The sequence below is a fragment of the Hakea prostrata genome, chromosome 11 (genome assembly GCF_041222555.1).
Source record: "Hakea prostrata isolate BN-2017 chromosome 11, UWA_Hpros_2, whole genome shotgun sequence".
NCBI lineage: Eukaryota > Viridiplantae > Streptophyta > Magnoliopsida > Proteales > Proteaceae > Hakea > Hakea prostrata.
In genome coordinates, this window is record NC_142610.1 from 6,826,915 (window position 1) to 6,853,742 (window position 26,828).

Below are 26,828 nucleotides of genomic sequence, written 5' to 3' on the forward strand. Positions count from 1 at the left end.
GATCTTGAATTTGAATTAGCTATTTGTCAAGAGAGAACAATGTATTTTGGACGATTTTGAATTAGGAATAATTCACTTGTAAATATTAAATATTAAAAAAATAAAATTAAAAATTTCAGTGAGCCCAACAGAGGCCGCACTCCCCATTGTGGTTTTAAAAACGGTCTGAGAGAGTATATTGTTCTTCGGCTCTTCCTTGAGAAAGACGTAATCTGAGTGAGTTCCAATCTTCCAGAGTAAGAAATCTAATCATGAAAACTTTTAGAGCAAAATCGCCATCAGTTCTTAATTGGATGACAGCTACGAGCCGTGGGTCCCACACTCCCCCACCCATCACCGTCAACTGGATCATCACGGCTCTCATGAACAACTTTCTCCCACAAACGCTTTCGACGTTCTCTCCTCTCTCTCTTTCTCAGTCTTGAGACACTGAGAGCTTTGGTCCCTACCTGCATTACATTACCAAACCAGAGCAAAAGATAAGATCATCAAAACGCCCAGATGAGCTTCTTGGCTCTTAAGGTTTTGATTTTTGGGTTTTCAGCGTGGCTCATCATAAATACGTCAAGTCGAATTTTTCCCATTAATAATATAGTTTCTGGCTATGTTCATTAATTAAATACCTAAATATGGATTTTCAAAGCAATCTAAATAAATGAGTGTCCTTTCTTGGGTACTGTGCTGTAGTTTCACATTCACTCACACAGTCACCCAAACGCGTTTGTTTCTTTCTCGACCGAGAAAAAGGTAAGTGGGTAACGCCTCACTGGAAGATAACAGTTTCGTTTCTTTACAGGAAAAATATTGTTTCTTTTGGGTTGTCTAGGAAAGCCCATGAATCTATTGGTTTGCTATAAATTGTAATGTGTTGATTTACTAGTTTGTAGAAATCTTTAGTTTTTGGTTGAGTTGGATTGGACTTTTTGAGCCTCAACTGGGTTTAGCTCGATTCAGCTGGGTGAGGGTCTGGTTTCGTCTCATTTGAGGTAGAGATGAAGATTGTTTTAGTATCTTACATTGGTGAAAAATCATTGAAGAAAGTTAGAACAGCATTTTGTTTTCCATGTACAGACGTGAAGAAAAATCTGGAATTTTATTTTCTCTGTTCTCTCTAGATCTTGCATGTCAATGGATCTGCTATTGCTGCACTTCTTTCAAAAATTAGAGTTTCTGAAGTGAGAAGCATTTTTCGTCTTTCCATTTTCAACTACTTGGTTATAGTTTTATCAATTTATTATTTTCATTGTCTTTATTGGTTGATAATCATGGATCTTATTGTTTTTCATTCGATACCCAGGAATCCATTTCTTGTTTCTTTAGTGGGATATCGAGGGAGTTAGATATTTGTTCTTTATGCTTTGTTAAGAGGTGTTTTTTTCTTCAAAAAAAATTTATGGACGGGCAGGATCTTGTGAGTTCTCTCTATCAGGAATATTTCTTTTGTGGATGGATGATTATGCGAGGAAGCAATGAGAAATATATATTATTATTGCAATTTTTTTCTGCATATTTTGATTCAAGAATACCCGTGTGAATGGGTTAATCATGATTCTCTGAAGGAAGAGAGATTTGTTTTTTCTTCTGGCAACTTTGTATTGAATTCAATTAGCATGATTTATTGCTCTCATCTGTACTTGTTAACTTGAGAAATGGGTTATGTGGGAATCTAGCAATTTCAGTTCTTCCAAAGGAAATACACACTTTATTTGTTTCTCAAGTTACTTCTTTACACTTGTTTATGATTTCAATATCTCACTGTAGTTGGCTGCATATATATATGCCTGCTAAACTTGATTTCTTCTTCTACGGCTTCTTCTTTACTTCCTACTTGTTTCAATAATTGACCACACCGAACAGGATGGCGGATGCAAAATCATTCGGATGGTTAATCCTTCTTATCTGCATTCTGATCACCCTGAAAGCAGATGGATTCAATGTTGGAATTACTTATCTTGAAAATGCAGTAGCAAAAGGAGCAGGTATTGTATATAATTCCAGAGAAATGTCACTTTTTAGTTTCATTTTCTTGTGATGATGCATTGAAATATAGAGCTTAATTTTTGCCTATAAACTCTTAGTAGTTGAGACTTATTTTGAGATACTGGTAGGTTAGATGCTGGGTTGCTTGTATTGCATTTTGAAATTGAAATTGAAATTGTTGCAGTGTGCTTGGATGGGAGCCCACCAGCATATCACTTTGATAAAGGATTTGGTGCGGGGATTAACAATTGGCTGGTTCATTTTGAGGTCAGTCCAATTAAAATCTCATGACTGAACTCCAAACTCAGTTGATGTATATGTAGAACTTTTTATGACTGAACAAGTCAATTAAAACTTGTATTGATCAAAATCAAACCATCAAACAAACTGAAACATCTATTGAGCTGGTTGACAGGAAATTCAGGATCACAAAACTATGGTTTCTCATGCTTGAACAGCTTTACAGTTTGTTCAGTGCTATCAAGTACTCTGGTTCTGAAACTTTCTGATTAAATGCCTGAGCCTTCTTACTACTTTCGAAAGTACTGCAGGTCTAAATCTATGCTTCTTTTTTGGTTGCAACCTGTTTTCAATGAATTAAAAATGTATACTTCCCCTTTAGAATCATTTGGTCACTTACGAATTAGGTTTGCTCTTGGATCCTCCTACTTAGCTGGCAAGGTCATCGTTAGTTGATTTTATGAATAAGTGGATAGAAAATCTGATTGTGTGTGTTGACAACGACTTGGTTTTAACATGCTTGAGTGGTAAAACAGGGTTCTTGTAGCAGCCAACCCTTCTAGTAAGAAAAGGCTTTTTTATGTTGAGTCAAGTTGTTACAGATGGTTCATTTATGGATCCTTCACTCATTCTGTTTGTTACTTTTCAGGGTGGAGGCTGGTGCAACAATGTCACAACATGCCTTGATCGGAAGGGTACCCGTTTAGGTTCATCTACGCAAATGGTGAAGGAGGTTGTTTTCTCAGGCATTCTGAGCAACAAACCACAATTTAACCCAGGTACTTCTTGAAACAATGGGCAATGTTATATCTTAGTTTTATGTGTTTTATTCCGATTGAATTCTACCATTTGAATGCTTTCATTCAAGTTAACTGAAACGCGATTTCAAAATCCAGACTTCTATAATTGGAATAGAATCAAGGTCCGGTACTGTGATGGAGCATCATATACTGGAGACGTGGAGGCTGTGGATCCTGTGAGTTTTTCTGATTTTGATCATTGACTGTATCAGAAATCTTGTAGTCTGTGTCTCAATCCAGACCAGACCATTCTTGCTTTGAATAACTATCCTTGTTATCAGAAAACCAATCTTCACTTTAGAGGCGCAAGGGTCTTTGTTGCTGTGATTGACGATTTATTAGCCAAAGGAATGAAAAATGCTGAAAAGGTATTAATGTATATGTATGATCCATGTTTTTGCTTTCCTTCATTTATGTGGTGTTTTCTTTACGTTAATAACACATTGTGAATTTGGTTACAGGCTCTCCTTTCTGGTTGTTCAGCTGGTGGGTTGACCTCGATTCTCCATTGTGATAAGTTCCGCTCACTCGTACCAGCCACTACCAAAGTAAAATGCCTTGCAGATGCTGGTTATTTTGTCAACGTGTAAGCTCCTGGACCTTGTTCTGTTTTCACTTGCAAAATAGATGTGTACCAACATTGGGAAAAAGAAAAACTGAAAACAACTGAACTTTCTTTGTTTTGCTCACTGACTACGAAAAGATGCATGCAGAAAAGATGTCTCTGGAGCACAACATATACAAGGCTTCTATGACCAAGTGGTTACAACTCATGTATGTTCCTTATTCTTTTTGTATCTTTCCTCCTTTGTTGAGAGTTTTCATTCATTATTGTGACTCGTTACCTGCCTGCATTCGATCTTCTTTTATTCACTTTCTTTGGGGGTTGAGGGCATTTTCATAAACTTGTGGTCAAGATATCTTTTACACCGATCTTATTTCCTGTCTTTAGGGGTCAGCAAAGAATCTTCCTGTGTCTTGCACTTCAAGACTCAAACCAAGTTTGGTAGGTTTTCTAAGAAGATTTGGTTTGCTTCTTGTAATTTTTTGTTACTCAAATCAAGGTATTAACTTCATGCTGTTCTGCTTATGCATCCAAAACAAATGGCAGTGTTTCTTCCCACAATACATGGCACAACAGATCCAGACACCGCTATTTTTATTAAATGCTGCCTATGATTCATGGCAGGTAAGGACTTTCATAGGTGTCTTTGCAATATCAAGTGCTATCTACTTCTATATGAAAGAATTTAAATGCTTATATTTGCATTTCTTCCCATATCATTGATGGTTCCTGCATTATACTTAAAAGCAGATGGAAATTGAACACTTATTTCAAATTCTTATTCTTTCCAGGTAAAGAACATTTTGGCACCAGGTGTTGCTGATCCCCATGGAAAGTGGCACTCCTGTAAGCTGGATATAAAGCAGTGCTCGTCCAGTCAACTTGCAACCTTGCAGGGTCATTTCCCATGAACCTTTCTTGTTATTTAAATCCACTGTGCATCTAGGTCCTCCTTGCTTGAATTAGTAGATACCAAATTGTCAACAGATGACCAACCTAAAGTCAATGAGATCTGACCAACCCCTTCCCCCCCCAAAAAAAAAAAAAAAAAAAGGGTTTAAATTCTTTTCTTTTCCTCCCTCTGATTTTGGGTTAAGCAGGGTGGTGGTTGTCCTCGCCATAAATCTGTAGTGATAGAGGAATTCTCAGCATCTTTTCTGTTTACTGATGAGTAAACATCTAACAGGTTTCAGATTGGACTTTTTAAGGGCACTGTCTGTTTCAGGGAACTCCTCATCAAGGGGCATGTTCATTAACTCTTGCTATGCTCACTGCCAATCTGAAATGCAAGAGACATGGTTAAGAGCCGACTCTCCTGTACTGGAAAAGACGGTCAGTTTCTTTCTCTGTTTGTAAGTGTCTGGTTTTGCTTGTTGTCTTAATTCTCATCTGCTTCAAATGTATAAAACTATGTTTTGCAGACAATTTCAAAGGCAGTTGGAGACTGGTATCATGACCGAAATCCCTTCCAGAAGATTGATTGCGCTTACCCGTGTGATTCATCGTGCCACAACCGCATATTTGATCCTAAAGAACATCCAGAAGTGTAATCCATTTTATGTTAGAGATGGAAAATTATTTATTTAACTATTTATAACTATACTTTAGCCAATCTCAAATAAGAAGCAGGTTATGATTAGTAAAATCATTGGAATAAGAAGATCACCGAAGCACCAAACTCGGTGCTCGGTGGCTTGAGTCATTGTAATGTATTTGATTGTTGTATTAGAATAAAAGTATATGAAATTTAACTATAGTTGAGTCATCTTTTATGGGTTCATTGCTTCAGTCTTCAATGCTAGTTTACAGCAAATGGACAGTTAAAGAATGGATATGACACTGATCCTTATGTTGCTCCACATATTTTACAGGACCAGCATTTTATTTTGATTCACTGCTCTTTCTTGGAAGGAGTTGAAATTTTGGGGGAGCTTTCTAATTATTTGGAAGACGATTTTTTATGATTGCAAATATGTATAACCTGGATATAGCTCTGTCATGGCTTGTAGGATTATTTTTTTAGCCCATGGAGTTGGCTACAAGGATCTGAAAGAGGCTGAGACACCTTGAAAGGGGGGGGGGGGGGAAGAAAGTTCATGTCAAATTGCAATTGAAGAGGATTTTTCCGGGTGATAGAATCAAGGCAATTTCAATGGTATCTTTTGCTTCTGAGTAACATCACCTATTGAACTATGATTCTGTGACATGGTTGTAAGGTAAACAGGAGAGAGGGTTGTGTTATCTCGAAGTTTGGATCATCTCCTTATCGGGAGGAGCACTATGTTCTTTCCCGACACTTATTTACTATATTTGTAACCGTCTCGTACTGATAAGTTAAAAATAACAATCTACCATGTCGAATCACAGTCCGTTCAATCATCCTGTTTGGGACATGTTCAAGAATTAAATTTGGAGGTATTGTAAGCATGAAGGAACTTGACGGTTATAGAAGGAGAAGTGATTCCGTTAAACTAAGGATAGACGGTCATGCTCTATCTGGAAACTGCAACTAACTCACATTGAGGGAATAAAACCCTACGATCGGATGACTAATGATGAGACTCGTGGATTAATCCAACGATTGACGGTAAGAAGTAAACCCTACATAAATCAAAGTATAACGTGAAGAGAAGGTAACTGAATCGTTTCCTTTCATTCTCATCTTTTAATTAAGCTTTGCAACTTGTTAGAGCTCTGTCGTGGTGCTCTTACGAACTCAACCTTTGGAGGAGGTGGGCTTACCGATTGTCGAGTTGGCCCACGCCTGACACTGTTTTGTAGGAATTTAAAGACTAATCAATTTAAGACGCATCACATAAAAAATGTGTGGTAAAAAGGTGTTAGGAAAGTACATAGTGCTCTTAGAAATTTATTTTTTAATTTTTTAAAACTATTTTTTATATTCAGTCAATTTTAAATAGACATAAAAATGTATGAAGAGAACAACACATACATACTGTTACTGTGACGTGACAATGTCACATTGTAGAGGATCCGGACACCCTTTTGGTTTAACCAGTGTCCGACCCCAACCGAGTTAAATCGTCTTGACTCGAACCCTAAACAGAGCATCCTCTCAGTGCGGTCTCGCACTACTCTCTCCTCGCCTCTCGACGGACTCGACTCTCCTCTCACTGCGATTTCACCCAGAAGGATTGCTGGCAGCTTCCGTCTTCGGCGTAGTCACCATCGCAGTTACCTTCTAGCTCCTCCGGACCTTCTCCTGCAAGCCCTGAACCGTGTTTTTTCTGGTAACGAGAAGCCTGGACTTTGTCTCTTAATTATTTGAACTACCCAATGGAGTTGGGCATTGTTCGTGTTTGTGTTTGTTTCAAATATAGTGCAATTCCTTAAACTACACAATAGCTATAATTTTAGATAGGAGAATTACCTAGTGAAGTCTGGAGATGATTTGTTGGTTCCAACGGAAGTAGAAAAGAATAACTTGCCAAAGCCAATTCCTGGTTCCTATGGTAAAAGATTTTCTTGAGGACAAAGCATTTGGTCTCAGGGTCTTTTAAGCTATGTCATTTGCGCAGAACCTGCGGAGTTTTCCCAATCGCCCCCGCAACTGGGGTTTATGGGGGCAATTCTACGTAGTTGGATTTGGGTTTGTTGAAAAATTCAGTTTAGCAGCGAATTCCAACGCTGGGCAGCACAAGCAGCACCAGCTAGATGCAGCATTCTCGCAAAATTTTTCTATTTCCATATCTCGGAATTTGTTTTTTTGTTACAGACCTTCATGGAGATAACTTGGTCCTTTGCAGAGTTTCACTGGAGAACTTAGCAGGCACTAGAAAAGGAAAAAAGATATGACGTCAACAGGAACAGCGTTGCCTCTGAAGAGACGAGAATCATCTGTACGAGAAGATCAGCTTATTGTTACCCCTTTGGGGGCGGGGAATGAAGTGGGCAGGTCGTGCGTGTACATGTCTTTTAAGGGAAAAACTGTTCTGGTATGCAAAATATTGACTGTTAACTGTTCTTGTATAGATTGTTCTGGGGACCCTGTTTTCCTTTTTCCCTAATCCTTGTTATTATGTAATGTTGGTGATTAACTCTGGTTTCCCTTGTTGGTTCGTAGTTTGACTGTGGAATTCATCCTGCTTACTCGGGCATGGCAGCTCTTCCGTACTTTGATGAGATTGATCCCTCAACCATTGATGTGCTCCTTGTTACCCAGTATGCAGCTTTGCCCCTTCAATGTTAAATTTTGTCAACCCTTATTATGCAGAGATTAGTGCTTCTTAAAACACCATGAATAGGATTTTTCCTAAATGGCAATTTGATTATGAATCTGATTTTTAGTGAGTTCCCATCTTTTGTGCTTTTGAAATATTCATTGATAGTAAAGAAGTTCAAAAGATTTGATAGCTATAGATGAATATTTGGATTTGGTGCGATTGGGTGGATCAGAACTTTTAACAGGTTCATCTTTTAGTAACTTATTTTGTGTGACATTGTCTATGCCATAGGACTTTCTGATTAACCTGAAACATGTGGAGTTGACCAAGTTCATTCCTGCCCATATACCACTTCTGTGTTCAGAAAAACAAATATAACCAAGTTTGATTTTTCTTAGGTCTTAGAGGATCTTATTGACCATATAAGCATAGTTAAATTTCAAACCGCAGGAGTCTGGGGCCCCTAAAAGAAGATTGTACCCAGTCACACCGCTCCGCCGCTGTGGGTCTGAACTCTGTTGCACCAAAGTCCAACCTCTATATAAAGTCCAAAATATGGTATTGAGAGTTGGGGAAAAATTGAGATTTGATTTGGTTGGTTTGCTTGTTTGGCTTATACATTGTGATAACTTAGATGTTAACTGAGGTGTATATTTTCTGCTAATGAGGCAATCTCCATGAGTCTTTAGAGTGTAAACCTGCTATTCCTTCAGTGGCAGTTTTAGTTTTCATGGTTAAAACTCCTAATTATTGGCTGTTTGGACTCCAACAGTCCAAACCAAAAATTTTCAGATAAGAGGACTGCCCAGTGATGTAAGCAGCAAACAGGCCCCCAACAAGAGCTGCAAGAGAGCCTAGCATGCGCAAGCCCCTAGGAGTATTTTTGTCCTTGTCTTGTAATTTTAGTTGTTTTATTTCTTTAGTTGGATTCTTAATTAAAGAATCCTAATTGGGCTTTTATTTCAGTTAGTAGTTGTAGAGTCTAAGTAGGAGTCCAAGAACATTCTGGAGTTAGGTCTCCTAGATTGGCTCCTTTTGGGAGCCTGTATCTGATGACTATAAATTCAAACTTCACTGCTGTAGCAAATCAGTTTTGATAAATGAAAATATCAGAGGATTTACAACCATGGAGGTATTGAGTAGGCTCCTCTTTCTTTGGCATCTTGAAGCCTACACTCTGTCCTGTGATTCGAGCAAGTGACCCCAGCGTTCCTTCATCAAAGAACCAGCAAACAATTAAGTTAAAACCCCTCCAAGCCCCAGCCCTAATCCTTCTTCATTCCCCTCACCTCCCTCTGCCCTGTGGCAACTCTCTCCTTCAATTTTCGTGCTAAACCCCCCCCCCTCAAAACCCTGCTGTCCCAATCCCCAATCCAAGAATACAGCTTCTAGACTTCTTTTAGGTTACCTAAACCTGTTGGCCAATAGTTCCAGCCCTCTTCTCATTCGAATTCAAGAAGCAGCCCCTTCTCATCTTGCGCAACCAACAAAGAAGAAAAGAAATAAAGAAAAAAGAAAAAAGAAAAAAGAAAGAAAGTGAGCAAGATTGGGAACCTTTTTCCTGTCCAAATCCCCAAAATTTGAACCTTTTTCCTGTCCCATTCCATTTTGTTAAAACCCTAACGTTATTTCCTTCACAACCCATTTAGGTTTTTGTTAACCCAAACTTTCCCTAAACCTTAGCAAGCGTTTGGTTGCTGGATTCTATAGAATCTAGTTTTGATTTGCAATCTGGGTGCAACAGAATTTGGTTCATAATAGAAAAACTGTTTGGTTAGTTTGAGTCTGAGAATTAAATCTACTTGAAAAACTGTTTGGTTACACTGAGTTTGGAACCTGAATCTATCTGAAAAAACTGTTTGGTTAACTTGGATTTGGGCTTCAATCATCTCAAATAATTGTTTGATAACCCTAATTCTGGATTTAAGAGTCTAATATTCCAACTTTCACTAAGTGCATAACTCTGCATTAAAAAAATGTTTTTTTAATAAAATGCACTAAAATATAATGTTTTTTAATTAATGCATTAAAATATGTTATCCCACAATCTTAAGTTTAAACCATGAACCCGTACTATTTTTTGCAATGTGGGTTCATAATTCAATATTGATATAATGAATCAATAAATATTATATAATTTAATACGTTATTATAAATTATTAATATCCTAAAAAATACGATAAGCGACAAAATCAAATGATGAAATTTATTAAGTATGCGTTTGATAATTAACTACAAAGGATGATATATACTTGAAGTGAAATTAATTTTACTTAGCTGTTTGTGATGTATAATCTAAACTTATAACGAATCATAAGAGAATCTTGGTGGATTTGAACCACCTATTGAAACATGTTCATGCTCCAAGTGCTCTACCAATTGAGCTAAAGATTCACTGCTTCACATGGGGTTAAAAATCTCTAGGCAGTAGCATTCTCAACAATATTAATGAAACAGGAACTGATGTTTTCAACAACAGAAAAAAAAATTTATATATCTGCAGATTAGGGAAGTAGCAGCACGATAGAAAAATATGTATGGTAAGAAAAGAGGAATTGAGAGAAAGGGAAGGGGAGAAAACCCAGGAGGGTTGTTTCCTTGAAAGGAAGAAAGTGAAAAAGAAAACTAAAGGTAGATGACTACCACAAATGCAACAGTTTGATGTTATTTATATCAGCTCATAAAGCTACGGCCGGAAGAGAAAAAGAAAACCACAGCCAGCTACCACCAGTAAGAAAACCTCAGCCAACATAATTTTGTTTTGGTAGCAAAAAGGCATATAACTACAAGTTGCTCTAGCAAAACCCTGAAATACTAGAGAGGATCAGTAGGTGCTGAGTATTGCAACTAAAACCTTTATGTAACAACAGCAACAGTGAAACTACTAATGGCCGGTCATTTCAGAATCCTATCCAGATACAATACCTAATGTTCTCCAAATTTTTGGGTCCGTTAGTTGCTTAACTTCAAATGGAAGTCATGATCTGAAACTGACTAGCATTAATCTGTTGAGAGCAGCTTCCAGGATTAACCTCTGCACTCCTCATCAAGCATCAATTACTTATTTAAGAGGAAGCCACACACATCCAAACACTGTCCGGTACTGAGACAATCCAAGACCAAAAAAATACGACGAATGGAATTATATTGTTTTCTGATGTGAATTCGGCGGGTCGTCCCCCCTTCCTAGGGTTCCCCCACCGACCCAGTGACACACCAACCACACCCCTTTTGTCTGAGAATTAAAAAGGGAAAATTTCTTTAAAGTACTTATGCCAGTGACTTCCCACGTAAGACAACTAGAGGAACTAGGGCAGCAAATATGCAAAAGAGTATGTGAAGCTGCATCAAGCCAACACAGTAAGTACAACATGGAAAGCTATTGTTCTGAGGAAGAATTGTTAATAAACTGCTAAAATTCAAAAGCTTCCCAAGTATAACCAAAAAAAAAAAAAAAAACCAAGTAAAATTTTTTGGGCATTGTTAGTCCTATAAAGCAGAAAAATGGTGATCAACAAGAACAGCTAATCCACACCAAATAAATCATATTACCATACATGGCAGAAAGATAAAGCTAAGTGTTACACAGTAGTACATTTCTTGGACATACAAATTGGCTTTTAAATCTTTTTGAGTACTCTTAGGCCTTTTCACAAATAGCTTTTCACGGACATACACATCTTCTGTTGTACCTAGACCATCATCCATTAAACCTACAACTTCCCTTAACCTTTCATCTCCTCCAGGCTCCGAAATCAATGTCACATTTTCCAAGGATTGAAATTAGAAACAAGTTTCAGATTCAAAAGAATACTACAAATTATCACCTGACACTCAAAAAATTTAAATATTGAGAAAGAAGAAATCAGAAGCCTTTTAAGGTTTTAAAAACAAATAAAGGACTCTTGCAGAATGCAAATGCTGCAGGGGGGAAAAAAGGAGGGGAATGTTAGCCAAAGCCCTTTTTCTTCTTGCTTTTTAGCTTTTCTCAAGGTTCTTGGGTAGAAAAATTCCAACTTTATTACTGTACCTGTAATAATCTGAACATTGGAATGGATTTTCATACAGTCTGTTGCTTTAATCCCCCATGAACAACACAGGAAATTCATTTAATAATCTTTGATTAGATTGATTAAGAAAGCAAACCAATAATCTTAGATTAGATTGATTAAGAAAGCAAACCATTTTACATCTCATAGCCACTTCCATATCTCTAGTGTCTCATTCTCCTGACCTCTATTTACTAATTGAAACATATAAAACACAGGTGATCTTTCCCGGGCTCCATGTGCATACTGCCTAACTGTGCCTAACGGTAAATAGCTTTACCACTTCTATGCATTGAGATACTAATCAACAACCAATAAAAGGAATGAAGAGAGGTAAACAATTGGTTTACAAGCAGCAAGATGGCTTCTTCTCTCAGATCAAAGTACAAGAGATATCTAAAATATCAAAAGCAGTTGGATAAGTACCATTAGTGAAGCTCAAGAGTTCTATCTTTAGAAAGCTGAAATGACACAGGAGTAATGAAGGTATTTGTAGCATGTTTCATGCGCTCTAAAGCTACAGTAAGTCACTATCTCCCCCCCCCCAAAAAAAAAAAAAAAAAAAACACTTTTCCCTCTTCTCTTTCCCTTGAAATCAATAAACACTTATCCGGACTCTCTATATAGCAATACATTGATTTGGATTTTGAGAATGTAGAAACAAAGAAACAACCATGATTGTTAACAGTGGTGAAAACATATCAAAACAATCACATCTCTGTAAAAAATATTGTCATCATTAAAAACTATTAGTATTGATCCGTTATTGGCTTTAAAAGGTGCTTCTCATCTTCAATTTCTTTTCTGCTTCTATTTATGTTCTGTTCTTACAGAGCAGGAATCTGATTTTATCAAACCCATCCACAAAGGAACCACCAACTGCATGCAAATAGACTCACATTACTTCTTCTACCAATACTAATGAAGATGAAAGTTGAAACAACAACTTATAATGAACTGAATCATAATTGCAGCAAATCAATTATCAAAGCCAGAAAAAGGAAAATCAGAAAATAATTGAAGTTAGGGTAGTGACAGAGTTTAAAATTGACTATAAGAATAAATTAGCTAAAAATCCACCTGAGCCCCACTAGGAATCTGCAAACGTTTCAGGGAGTTCTACCACAATGCTCCAACCAGTCCTCGTGTTTCTGACATCTACCATGGCTCCAATGATTTTTCACCCACCTCCAGTTGGTCTTCCTCTGTGATCCCGTTCAAGAGAGCTCTCTACATGCAGAGGAACTGTTAGACGGAGGAGTAATCCGACCTCTGAAGGCCCCTCCTCTCCATCCATAGCTGCAATAACAAACATGTAAAGGGACAAATGTCTTAGACTCGATTTTGAGGAAGAGAACCCATTTCAATGTCTTCAAGGTCTAGTCGATTGGAAAAGGGACAATTTCCTTCAACTCCAATTCAAATCAAATCAGAGTCACGTATTCATATCGATGGGAATTGCAAAGAAGACATGCAGGTTTTCACAAAGAACTGTAAATCTTATGGGCTCCTTATTTAGAAGACCTAAGAGGTAAGTTCAGAGAAATCCTTGGTTAGATGAGAGAGTGAATCAGAAACCTTCAAATTGGACAGAAAAGCTTCATGTTGGAGAAGAAGAGTTAAAGTTTCATTCGTTTCCAGCAGGAGAAGCCCGATAAATTGGATTCTCTAGAGTCCACCACTTTTATACCCTAGGTCTAAAAAGTGGATTCAATCTTAAGTTTAGGTTTTGAGACGTCTCAGCCTTGAATCCATTCTAGGTTTAAAAGTAGATTTAAGTGAACCATGTGATTCTACTGAATCCATTATTATTATTTTTTTAACCAAACAGTTTTTTAAATTCTAAATCTGGATTCTATGGAAACCGATTCTATAGAATCTGGTAACCAACACTTGCTTAGACATTCCAAAACCAGCCCATCTGAAATTGTTAAACCCAAAAACCCTCCTAACCCATCACAAAACACTAAAATTATTGCTGTGGGTGAAGAATTGAACTATAAGCTGTTCCTCCTGGGTTACATCACCCAATCATTTAGCATCCTAGGTGACTAAGGCATTGCATAGTTATTCATGGTGCTTAAGTATTTTGCATTACATATAAGCATTTATCGCCAGCCTTGCATTTCTGTCTAGGCAACACCTTGATAATTATGATATAATTATGATCATCACCATGGATGAGTTTGCTTGTTATGTTTTCTGAAGTCACCATATCTTATCACTCATATGTGTATAATAAGATGTACTTGTTTGTGTTTGCCCATAGCTAACCAAAGGCCATTTTTGGCTTGAAACAGCTTCACTGTTTATGCAATTAATCCAAATGTCTAAAATCTACTTTAAAATGTTGCTCCATAAATGAAAGGCTCACTTTAGATGGTTGTTTTCCATGTGCAGCTTCCACTTGGATCATGCAGCCTCTCTTCCATATTTTCTGGAGAAGGTATGTTATATCAGTAGATATTTCATGTCACCTACTTGACAGCGAGCTAAAATGTGTAAATTTACATTTCAGACCACATTCAAAGGCCGTGTTTTTATGACTCATGCAACTAAAGCCATATACAAGCTTCTCTTATCTGATTATGTTAAAGTCAGCAAAGTTTCGGTTGAAGATATGTTGTACGATGAGCAAGATATTCTGCGATCCATGGACAAGATTGAGGTACCTCTTTATCCAAAATTTAGAAAAAAGTTAATATCTGGTAAACTTGCAACTCGTATATCTTGTTCTTAATGTTTCTAATTGTTAGACTTTTTCAATGTAGTTGTATTGAGAGTATCAAGTGTTCAGTTGAGTTTTCTTTTTGAACAGCTCAGAAGGTTTTGAGCTTTGGTATTTTGTAGCAAGGAAGCTCCATTTTTTCAGAATCTTCCATGTTGGATACCCAGTATTTGTCTCTCTCTAGATCCTGGCATTTTTATTTTTCTTATTTTCTGATATCTTTGGAAAAGAGAATAAATAGCAAGGAACAGAGAATTACTCTCAAGAGGGGCATCAGCAAATTTGTTATGCTGATTTGATTTTGCCAGCTTAAGGAATCTTCCAATGGGCCCTTACTCAAGTTGACCAGCTGTCTAGTTCTTTTCACTTGAGGTGTGGGAAACTTAGGCTTTACTTACTTCCTTTGCTACCCCCTGATGGATATCTTCCTTGGAGTGATGCTTTACTGTCTACTTTGCGAGATAAAGCATTGTCTCCACTCTGTCTCTCTATCTCTCTCTCCTCTTTTTAATTTTTATTTTTTTCCTGGTATAATTGTCTGCACTTTCTCTGTGTTTCCTAGATTTGGCTTCTAAGCCTAAGAACTTAGCTTTTTAACTTGTTGGTTCTGCGTTGCAATCGAACACAATCAACTCGGTTGCTACTTGTTTCCCGGATTACAAGGAAGTATTTAATTTAAGTTTAATACTGGGTTCTTAAAGTGTTGTCTTTGTAATTTCATAATGGCACAAAAGTAGTGGTGGTATATCTTTCTTATTGTGGTTCCAGGTTATTTAGGGGGGGAAAAAAGGTGTGGGACTCAGAGCTTCATAACTATAGAGTCTAATGAATCATGCCATGCAATTATATGTGAGAGTTATTAAAATCCACTTCACACAAGAACCTACCATTATGGAACACCATTTTGGTTTTATGCTTGAATGATTGACAACAGAAGCTAATACTTTGCTAACTCATGAAAAGATTTAGATTTCAGAAGCTTCTAACCTTTGATTATCTATCAACTCCTGTTATTATCCTCCTTTATCAAATCCCAAACTTCAAAAATTACAGAATTTAAGTTAATAGTCATCCATCTTTGGTAGTCTCAAATTGACTCAGAATCAAGGTTTTGAAGTCTGTGATCAGCTCAATTAAGTTGTTTAACTTGTCCTTAATTTCTAAATAGTTCAAGAGGTTGTCTGGTTTCTGAAACAGTCTTACAAGTTGAATTAACCAAATCTTTATGCACATAATAAAACTGATATTTTGTTTTCCATTTTTTTCATTCCTTGTTTACAACTTGTAAGCTATCTATAAATTGCTTTGGAGAGTTCAACCAGTTTATTTTGAGGTTCGTTGGTGGATATTTTCTGGCTGCTATACTCAATCAAGAGCTATAACTGTTTTGTGATAAGTGCGATGCAAGAAGTTACCATCTGAAGATTCTTTGTGGCTGTTAGGGCCCTGGGATCACGAGATCATGCCAAAGTGGACGGGGTCGAAGACGCCTCTCATGAAGTTTTATTTGATTTTGAAGTTCTCTTTGATTCTAGGCACAAGATCAGCAGCTTGCAGAAGTTTGCTCGAGCACCTGGGCTTGAGTTTGAGGAGATCGAAAAGATTGTTAGATTGATTTGCAGTGGGGCGGTTTACTGCTCAGCTATGGAGGGTGTTGGTATAGTGAAAATCATTAATGCCATTGTTAAAAGGATTCCCCCACCAAAGGATACTACTGAAAGGATCTCAAGAGCTCTGATTTTTTTAGTCATTGTGATCCATACAGAGGTGTTATTGTGTATTTTCGAGTAATTGGTGGGGTTATAAAGAAAGGTGAGAGAACATATTTTATGGCTAATGGGAAGGATTGCTTTGTGGATGAAATTGGAGTCTTATCACCCGGTTAAATGCAAGTTGAGGAATTGTATGCTGGTGAGGTAGGTTACCTTTCAGCTTCTATGCGGTCGGTAGCAGATGCAAGGGTTGGAGACACCTGGAATGCTGCTGCAAATCAAGGTGCTGCGTTTGTCTTCTTGATATTGACAAAAATGGGAGGGGTCGGCCTGATTCTCATTGTTGCTGACACTGACATGCCTTGTAAACAAGGCATAAAAATCTCTGAAGTAATTACTCTTGAAGCTGCACATATTTCTGATCCTTATAGGTCAGCCCTTGTGTTGGGGGACCTGCATCTTAGTGATTTGAATTTTTTAACTATCAATGAAGATCTAGATGAAGATAAAGCAGATGCGAACATTAATCAATGGGTGGCTATAGTGGTCGTGCAAGCAAGGCAATTGTTTTTGTAGACACTGAACTAACATGGTTATCAAGCATGTGAAGATGAAGTTTCTAATTTTCCTTCTCCTTGAGGACAAGGTGAATTTCGAGGGGCCGGTGGTGTTAGGGCCTTGGGATCAGGAGATCACGCCACTTGGAGGAGACAAAGAGAGGGTAGTGGTGTTTGCTGGGTTATAAATAGGGAGAAGGTGTGGGGAAAGGGTATGCAATGTTTATGTGAGTGTTAGGGCAGCCTATGGCTGAGGGACAGTCTAAGCTGTGGGGTTAACTGGCACCATTTTAGCCAGTTTATCTTATCTTGCTCGTTGGTAAATAAATTTCATTAGTTTTTTGTATTCAATTCACAGGTTCTGATCAGTGGCATCTATTCCAAGCCTTTTATGTTGTTTTTAGACGCTGATAAAGCCCCATGGTTGACCATTTCAGAGACAATTTCCTTGGTTTTGAAATGTCAGGTGTCAAATTAATGGTGTTTAATGAGTAGCTGCCTTTTTTTTTTTCACAAACTGTTTAAATTATTTGTCCACTTAGGTAACTGTCTGTTCTATCCTTTTAGTTTATGCAGCAATATTATTTATTTATTACTGACTATGAGCCATTCCATATGTTTTTCTGTTGTACATGGACTTGATTTGCATCGGAAAGAATTCTCTTCTTTTCTTTGGATCTATGGGTTCGCCAGATATTTTCTCGTCTGTTAGAATTTTGAAAAGTTCATTTTACTGGATTGGAATAGCAGATGCTTAAATGCATTTTCATACTTGGTTGTTGATTATGAAATATTGTTAGTTTTGCATATCTGCATTGACTTATTTTTTGGGTGAATTATCTACATTGACTTTTACAACAATTAAGTTGAAATTAGAAATTTGAAACATCCCCTTTTGCAGGTTATTGACTTTCACCAGACACTAGAAGTGAGTGGAATCCGCTTCTGGTGCTATACTGCTGGGCATGTCCTCGGTGCTGCCATGTTTATGGTTGACATTGCAGGAGTTCGAGTGCTCTACACGGGAGATTACTCAAGGGAGGAAGATCGCCATCTCCGTGCAGCTGAGACCCCTCAATTTTCCCCTGATATCTGTATAATTGAATCCACCTACGGTGTACAGCTTCACCAGCCTCGGCTTGTGCGGGAGAAACGCTTCACAGATGTTATTCACTCCACAGTTTCTCAGGGAGGTCGTGTCCTCATCCCAGCATTTGCACTCGGCCGGGCCCAGGAACTCCTCCTCATCCTTGATGAGTACTGGTCAAATCATCCTGAACTTCACAACATTCCCATCTACTATGCTTCTCCTCTGGCCAAGAGGTGCATGGCTGTCTACCAGACATACATCAATGCCATGAACGAGAGGATTCGAACTCAGTTTGCCAATTCAAACCCATTTGACTTCAAGCACATCTCACCTTTGAAAAGTATTGATAATTTTGAGGATGTTGGGCCATCAATTGTTATGGCAAGCCCGGGAGGGCTGCAGAGTGGGTTATCACGACAACTTTTTGATATGTGGTGCTCTGATAAGAAAAATGCATGTGTGATTCCTGGGTATGTTGTGGAGGGTACCCTGGCAAAGACTATCATCAATGAACCGAAGGAAGTCACTCTCATGAATGGCCTCACTTCCCCCCTCAATATGCAAGTACACTACATTTCCTTCTCGGCCCATGCTGATTTTGCCCAGACAAGTACATTCTTGAAAGAGCTTATGCCTCCTAATATAATCCTTGTTCATGGAGAGGCCACTGAAATGGGGAGGCTCAAACAGAAGCTCATTACCCAGTTTACAGATCGGAGCATCAAAATTATGTCCCCAAAGAACTGCCAATCTGTTGAGATGTATTTTAACTCAGAGAAGATGGCAAAAACGATTGGAAGACTTGCTGAAAAAACTCCGGAAGTTGGTGAAACAGTCAGTGGTTTACTAGTCAAGAAAGGCTTCACATATCAGATAATGGCATCTGAAGATCTCCATGTCTTCTCTCAGCTATCAACTGCCAACATCACTCAGAGGATTTCTGTTCCTTACTCTGGAGCATTTGGTGTAATAAAGCACAGGCTTCAGCAGATATACGACAGTGTAGAGTCTATCCCTGATGAAGAGTCTGAGGGACCAGCGGTGCTAGTGCATGATCGGGTGACAGTTAAACAAGAATCAGAGAAACATGTATCACTGCAATGGGCAGCAGACCCGGTTAGTGACATGGTCTCTGATTCAGTTGTTGCAGTGATACTGAATATCACACGCGAGCTTCCCAAGGTGACAGCAGTGGCAGAGACTACTAAAACTGAGGAAGGAAAGACAGCAGAAAAGATTATCCATGCTTTATTAGTGTCTTTGTTTGGGGATGCCAAGATTGGAGAGGAAGGGAGGATTCTGGTTACTGTTGATGGCAATGTGGCACGCTTAGATGTGAAGACTGGAGAGGTTGATTGTGAGAATGAGAGTTTAAAGGACCGAGTTTGCACAGCTTTCCGCCGGATCCAGAGTGCCGTTAAGCCTATCCCGCTTTCTGTCTCTAGCTAGACTTGCTTATTGTAGCATGTAGACTTTTTTGACTTCCATCCTTAATCAGTTCTTGCTAACATGATCTGCTTTTAGCAGTTGTATTCTAAACAGCAGTCCAAATTTGAAGTGACTTGTTCATTGAAAGTTCATGAAGGAAGAAAAGGTGATACAAACTTCTTCTGTTACTGATGATATTTTTGGATGGGGCTATTACATATACCATCAGGGAGAATTCCTGACCTCTTCACTAGGAGGCGTTAGTCATTGTCATTGGATCAACTCTTTGGTAGTAAAGTTATACAAATTTTAAGCATTGTTCTGATTAATCTCTTTCATTTTTTCTTCATGGGCCGACTTGGAGGACTTACAATCTTTTACTCTTCTTAAATACAAGTTGCAACTTAACCTGATTTTTAGTACGTTTTCCTTTGCCTAATTTTTAGACACTTTTATGTGAATTTTAATTGGTAACTGTTCTCTCTTGAAACTGAATCTTGTGTTTGTGCATGATAAAATGTCACAATTTCTCTCGGAGAATTTGGATACAACTTTGTGTAGGGTTCTTGGGCTAAATAGCATTACTTAGAAGTTAGAACCATGTTGTTATATGGCTCGCGGTTCATGTTGTATGAACAAAGTAGAGAAAAACATAGGGCATCCATGAATAACACAATGATACTTGCTAATACATAAGAGTGCATCAACACATGGAAAATCCACACCATTCTTTTGGGTACCCAAAAGTTAGAATTGCTCTATCTTCATAATGCAAAATTAAGACGTACAGTGTTTTTATGTTAGAATGCAATTCAACACAACTATTGTCATTGGATCATCAGTTTCATTTCAGACCAACCAAGTCGATGGAGAACAATTCCATTCACAGCTTATTATAATTTAATAAAATCATTAGTTCTTCATATACAAGTGCAATGATGCCATTCTAGATACTAAGAGACAAATAACTTTGTGTCGGATGCACGATATGTGATTATGTTGACCTAATTGAGTTCTGTGGAACTCATTCATCGAATATATATTTTCTTTAGATTCTGTTGTAGGTTATGCGGACACCATTTACTTGAAAAATTCGCTGTAGGCGGAGTCCTACGAGGGACCAGCGAGAGAGGACATCAAGGCACAGGGTGAGTCGTGTTCCTACTCGGATTGCTCCTATGGAGTTCAACCATTTTGAGGACCATGAGAAACTATATGGGAATTTAGTTGCCTTGATTTCTATTATATATATTTATTGTTTTGTTAGGCGAGGGCGCTAAATGTACTTTTAAAACTTTTGAAAACTTCAGCTGTTGAACATTACCTTTTCCTTTAACTCTAATTATAACTTTGATTATCATTTGAGAATGACTGTAATAACTTTAATATGTGATACATTTTACTCCTTTGCTCTTTGGATTGATATGTTTTATTGTGTGGCGGGATTGGCCGTGAACCTAGATCTTATAGTATGTATCTCCTCCACAGGTATTCGGGAAAGTCTAATACCGGCTAGGTGGGATGTGACACAAGGTAATAGAGATGTTATTGCAGCGCCTCCTGATCTACCTATGGGGTTGATGAGGAAAGCATTAGGAAAGCCCAGTGAAGAAGCCAACTTATTCATTGCCGAGTCAAATTGTTTTGATTCTAAGAGTAAAACTAAGGATGGTCTAGTGGACTTGCATATTTTGCGCAAGTATTGCCTTGTCAGGGGTAGACCACTCCCCTGACAATTCCAACAAATGATTTTGATGGCACCTGTGGTGGCTGTTTCAATACAGCCATTCAAACCCTTTTAGTGTTATCTTTAGTTGGGAGCTCAATGACACAGCCCAATTTATCATAGGCCCAATGGTATAATATTCATGGGCCACACATGGGCTGGCCCAACTTAGAAATAACACTAATGGGCTACACTTAGCCCACATTCTAGAAGGGAGGGAGATTCTAGAGGAATCTACATCTATAAAGTATCTTGTCTCTAGAAATATCTCTAGAAATATCTAGACCCACTAGAATATTCCTAACCATTAGATTCTAGACACTTGTACAAATCACAACCATTCATTGTATCCTACCTCACCTATAAATAGGGGAGGGACTCATTTGTACAAAGCATCAAACAAGTGAGCAATACAAGTTCTCTCAAGGTTCTCTTTGAGCTCTAAGCTTTCTTCTACTCTCTCTAGCTGGGTTTTAGGCTGACTTAGTGCAAGAAAGTGCTAAGTGCCGGCACGGTTGGCTTAGTCAATAACTAAGGCCGTGACATTTGTGGTATCAGAGCTTCGGTTGGGTGTATCAAGCGTGTGGGAAAACACGATGACGAGCGAGTCCGAGACGTTCAATGGTGCACAAGAGGAGCTAAACCGTGGGAGGGAGACTCACACCACCAAGGATAGGCGCAAGGGCAAGGAGAAGTCGTGAAGTTAGTGCAACATGGAGCCACGCAACGCGGTGGAGTTGGCGATGGCCGAGGCAAGGGAACGCCGACGTTGGGGAGCAAAGGACCGATGAGCTCGATGGCCGGATGGACGAGCTCAAGGAGTTCCTATTGGGTGCCTCAACACCATGGAGCACAAACAACAACAACAGCTGATGCTCTTCAAACCCAAGTGGTGGAAAGGATCGCCCGGTGGAAGCTCGTGTGCATGAGTTGAGTAGAGAGGTAGCAACGGCGGGAGAACCACGATTGGAGGGAATGTGTGGCGTGAGGCACCAAGGGTGGAAGTGCCAAAGCCTAAGGCATTCGAGGGAACAAGAGATGCTCGGGAGGTTGACAACTCCATGGCACATGGAGCGGATTTCGAGGCTACGCGATGGAGGATGAGTCTACCAAGATCAAGACCGTGCAACTCACCTCACCGAGACCCAGCTCTATGGTGGAGACGAAGGTACAACGACATGCAAAGAGGTACGTGCACCATAGACACATGGGAAGACTTCAAGAAAGAGCTTAAGAAACAATTTATCCGGAGAATGCGCATTCTGGCCCGAAAGAACATCAAGAGGCAAAACACACGGGGTCGATTCGAGACTACGTGAAGGAGTTCTCAACACTCATGTTGGAGGTCCCGAGTATGACCGAAGAGGAACTCTTCGACTTCATGGATGGGCTCCAAAATTGGGCCTCCAAGAGCTACAACGTCGAGGTGTACAAGATCTTGCTACGGCATAGCGGCGGCGGAGTCCTAATAGAGTTTCGAAGGGACGAGCTAAGGCCAAGAAGAGCAATAATGGCAAAGGTGGGGGAGAGAAGGGGTCGAAGACCGACCACACAAGGGAAGGCACAAACAAGTTCTCTTCAAACAAGGAGGGTGGCAAGCAAGAAAAGAAGAAGAAATCCAGCCCAAAGACAAGTGCTCCTTGTGATGGACCACATTGGGCTAGGGATTGCCCAAAACGGAAGGCCCTAAGTGCACTACTCGAAGATAATGGTGAAGAGGAGGCGCACGTGGGATCGTGCAGCAGCTGGTGCCATTAAGGCCAAGCAGACAAAGTTCCTACATCGCCAAAGGGGTTGATGACGGGAGGCGCGACAACGGCAAGGTGGCAAGGGCCATGGTTGATACGGGGCAACACACAACTTTGTCTCAACGGAGGAGGCAAAGCATTTGGGGCTCAAGATGAGCAAGGAAAGAGGGAGCCTAAAGCGGTCAACTCGAAGGCACGCCCTATGAGGGAGTTGCCAAGGGAGTCGAGATGACGATTGGAGCATGGAAAGGCTCCGTGGATTTGTCAGTTGTGACAATGGATGACTTCGACTTGGTGCTTGGCATGGAATTCTTGACACGGGTCAAGGTCGTACCTATGCCATTCTTAAACAAGGTGTGCATTATGGAGGAAGGAGCACCTTGTATGGTCCCAACGATACAAGGGACTAAGGAGGGGCCGAAGCTCTTTCGGCCATGCAATTGAAGAAGGGAGCCGGAGAGGGGCAAGTCACACATTTGGCAGCACTCTTGGAAGACAAGGAGGATGTCCCCAAGGCAGCCGGACCGAAGGAGGTCAAGAAAACTCTAAAGGAGTTCAAGGACGTGATGCCCCCGAGCTGCCAAGCCTACAACCAAGGCGAAAAGGTTGGACGTGGCAAGTCATACTTAGACAAAGCCACAAAGAAGATGAAGAAGTGGGCCGAGAAGGATAGACGACCCGCAAACTTGAAACCGGGGATATGGTCATGGTGAAGTTACTACCCCAACAATTCAAGTCCTGCGAAAGGTGCACAAAGGACGGTTCGCGGTATGAAGGCCCGTTAAGATCATGAAGAAGGCGGGTAAGGTTTCTACCAACTAGACCTCCCACCAAAGCTCAAGATCCATCCCGCCTTCCATGCAAGTATGTTGAAGCCTTACCAAGGAGATGCGGAGGATCCTAGTCGTGAGACTCTACAAAGGCACCACGAGCATAACAACATCCATGACAAGGAGGCGGAACATATAATGGCAGATCGAGTAATGCGCAAATGTGGGGTGCCTCCAAGTCGAGAGTATTTGGTGAAGTGGAAGGGATTGCCCGAGAGCGAAGCAAGTTGGGAACAGAAACGCATTGTGGCAGTTCCAAGAACATATAAGGAGGTTCCACGATGAAAACACGACGAGGACGCGACGGAATAGGTGGGGGAGAATGACACAGCCCAATTTATCATAGGCCCAATGGATAATATTCATGGGCCACACATGGGCGGCCCAACAGAAATAACACTAATGGGCTACACTAGCCCACATTCAGAAGGAGGGAGATTCTAGAGGAATCTACATCATAAAGATCTTGTCTCTAGAAATATCTCTAGAAATATCAGACCCACAGAATATCAACCATAGATTCTAGACACTTGTACAAATCACAACCATTCATTATCCACCTCACCTATAAATAGGGAGGGACTATTTGACAAAGCATCAAACAAGTGAGCAATACAAGTTCTCTCAAGGTTCTCTTTGAGCTCTAAGCTTTCTTCTACTCTCTCTAGCTGGGTTTTAGGCTGACTTAGTGCAAGAAAGTGCTAAGTGCCGGCACGGTTGGCTTAGTCAATAACTAAGGCCGTGACATCAAGCTTAGAAGAAGTTCCACTATCAGAACTAGATCTAGTGATCCTTTGGTAGCAAGGGGTTGATATCTCCTACGGGTTGAACCTTAAGTCTAGTAGGAGTGGTAATCTCCAAATTGAAGCTAGTCGAGAATGAGAAGGGAGATTTAGTCAATCTTAATTATTTGAATTGATCAAATAGTACTAAGTGTATCACATGCCACCTAGCCGGTATTGGACTTACCTGAATACTCGTGGATGTGATCTGTAACCACAACGACCTTGGTTTACAACCAATCCATAACCACATCATATATAATAGCAAAATCAAAGAGCAAACATTTTAAAAGTATTAAATATAATGTTATTATAGTTATCCAAAATATTAAAATCTAAGTCAAAGTGAATGGAAGTCTAAAAGAGTTATCATATCCATGAAAAGAGTTTAAGTGTGTGTTTAATCTAATTGGTCAAATTTTCAAATTAGAGTTATGCAATCTCAGTCAAACTCCACCACATCCTTAAAAATAATTACACAACGATCAAAAGAGTTGAACACCGTAAGAGCAATCCATGCATGGACATGAGTCTCCATGAGCCTCTACATCCTCATTTGTCAGCATGTCATATGGCTCTGATGGTGCTAAATACTCCAGAATGACGGAGTCCTCATAGCCTGTCAAAGAATCTAAAGAAAAGAGTTTTTACATGGGATGAGTTCTAATGAACTTAGTGAAGTCAACAAAATCATGTACCACAAATTTAACACATGTACAAAGTTATAAAGTGCAAATGAAATTTCAAGATATAATATAAATGTGAGTATGTTTCTACGAATCTAACCACACTAGTCTCTATCTTGGTTGATACACATTAAGACATGACACCAGCTTCCTCTAGGAAGTCTCACACAGACCCTAATGACATCGGCAGAACTAGGCGTCACGATTGAGGTATGAGAATATAATAGTCTACTTAAAGATCATGGTTGGGGATTAAAGCCACACTCTCTCACCATGACCATTGGCATCAAATTTAATGCATGTCAAGGAACTTCCTCGCCTAATGCAAGGGGTCATTTACTTAATTATGTCATGCGAGGTTCGAATAGTTGTCCTATGGCACTAACCAATTTGGTCTGCTATCTGCTATCCTTGGCTATCTAGGAAAGGTCGCATCCTATAACACCAACCAACTCATACTATGCCTCCCTTAACCATATGGTCATTCACATACAATAGACAGGCTACCTCATATCCCATCATCTATTCTAATAAGCTATTGGGTGCCCATGAGCCCCTTATTATATGCAACCCTACCATGAATGACATGTGGTTTATTTGTGTCATGTCATCTATTCTAATAGGCTATTGGGCGCCCACAATCCAATACTGTTGTCACGGGTCTCTTGCTGAAAGAGTAATGACACTATAATGAATTTTTAACCATGTGTCTAGACACCTAGAACATATGCAAATAAAGTCTATATAAAGTGCAAGGTACCAATAACTTTGGGTAAATCATATTTGTATGCATTATCCATCCGTTCCCATCATATCATAAGCATAATTATAATTGAGATAAATAACAAAGTAACAAATATAATATAAATTCATGTTACTACCCATGCGTGCATACTCTACAATATCAGTCACATAAACACAAAAACAAGCATAATAACATAAGATAGCACATGAATTAAATACATGATTATACAAGATTGTATCCCTCACTTATCATGGTGTTAGCATTCCCCAAGATACCAAAATGTATACAATTGGAACGCCAAATAATCACCCGAAACCTAATAATTATAAGGCATATTAAAAGTAAGGTTTCAAATTAAATGGGCACACATCGGACAACATTACCCGATTGGACCAAGATAGGGCAGGTTGGTTGAGCATACCAGGACCGGTCAACCACCCCTGGTTGACTACTCCTCGAGTGCGAACCAGTTTGGTCATTCCTTGCTCCATTTCGAACTTCCAACTTTTGGGGGTTTTGGAACTGCAATAGAACAATGTTTCATTCCCAAAACACTCCAAAAACACCCAACAAAGTCCCCTTGCATTCATCGCCAAATTTGTTAATAGTAAGCTTCCCTTGAGCATCTCTGAGATGGAGGATGAGCGATTCTAAAGGATCCATTCTGTTTGTGATTTGAACAACAAGCTCTAGGGTTTGCTTGAAGGTGGGAACATTAGAAATATAAATCCATATTGAGAACATTTCAAAGGTATACTGTTCAATCGGAGTTACTAGATCCCAAATTTTAAAGACCATCAAATGATTCTTGACCAGCCAAGGTCATTGTTGCATCACTACTACCACCTCATCCATGTTTGCCAGTTGAATAAGGAAGACATTATTGCTCATCTGATTGACCTCTAGCTTTGTTCAAATTCCACGCTAGAGCTAAAGAATGGGCAACCGAAGAACCTATGATTTTCCTCATAGTAAAGA

General features: G+C 39.3%; 2 protein-coding genes across 2 annotated transcripts; both read left to right on the plus strand.

Moving 5' to 3' along the window:
• Positions 1-440: 440 nt before the first annotated feature.
• Positions 441-5,375, plus strand: LOC148999815 (pectin acetylesterase 8-like). The gene is made up of 13 exons (XM_089140161.1): positions 441-747; positions 1,858-1,979; positions 2,165-2,247; positions 2,870-2,999; positions 3,117-3,196; positions 3,302-3,388; positions 3,482-3,606; positions 3,734-3,794; positions 3,973-4,026; positions 4,132-4,209; positions 4,377-4,482; positions 4,772-4,917; positions 5,007-5,375. Exons 1-13 carry the CDS (start codon positions 656-658, stop codon positions 5,133-5,135), a joined length of 1,293 nt encoding a protein of 430 aa, XP_088996287.1. The 5' UTR covers positions 441-655; the 3' UTR covers positions 5,136-5,375.
• Positions 5,376-6,600: 1,225 nt separating this feature from the next.
• Positions 6,601-19,718, plus strand: LOC148999816 (cleavage and polyadenylation specificity factor subunit 3-I-like). Its single transcript, XM_089139695.1, has 6 exons — positions 6,601-6,836; positions 7,353-7,541; positions 7,670-7,767; positions 14,219-14,264; positions 14,337-14,486; positions 17,717-19,718. The coding sequence occupies exons 2-6, from the start codon at positions 7,398-7,400 to the stop codon at positions 19,352-19,354; spliced, it is 2,076 nt and encodes a 691-aa protein (XP_088995821.1). The 5' UTR covers positions 6,601-6,836; positions 7,353-7,397; the 3' UTR covers positions 19,355-19,718.
• The last annotated feature ends 7,110 nt before the right edge of the window (positions 19,719-26,828 follow it).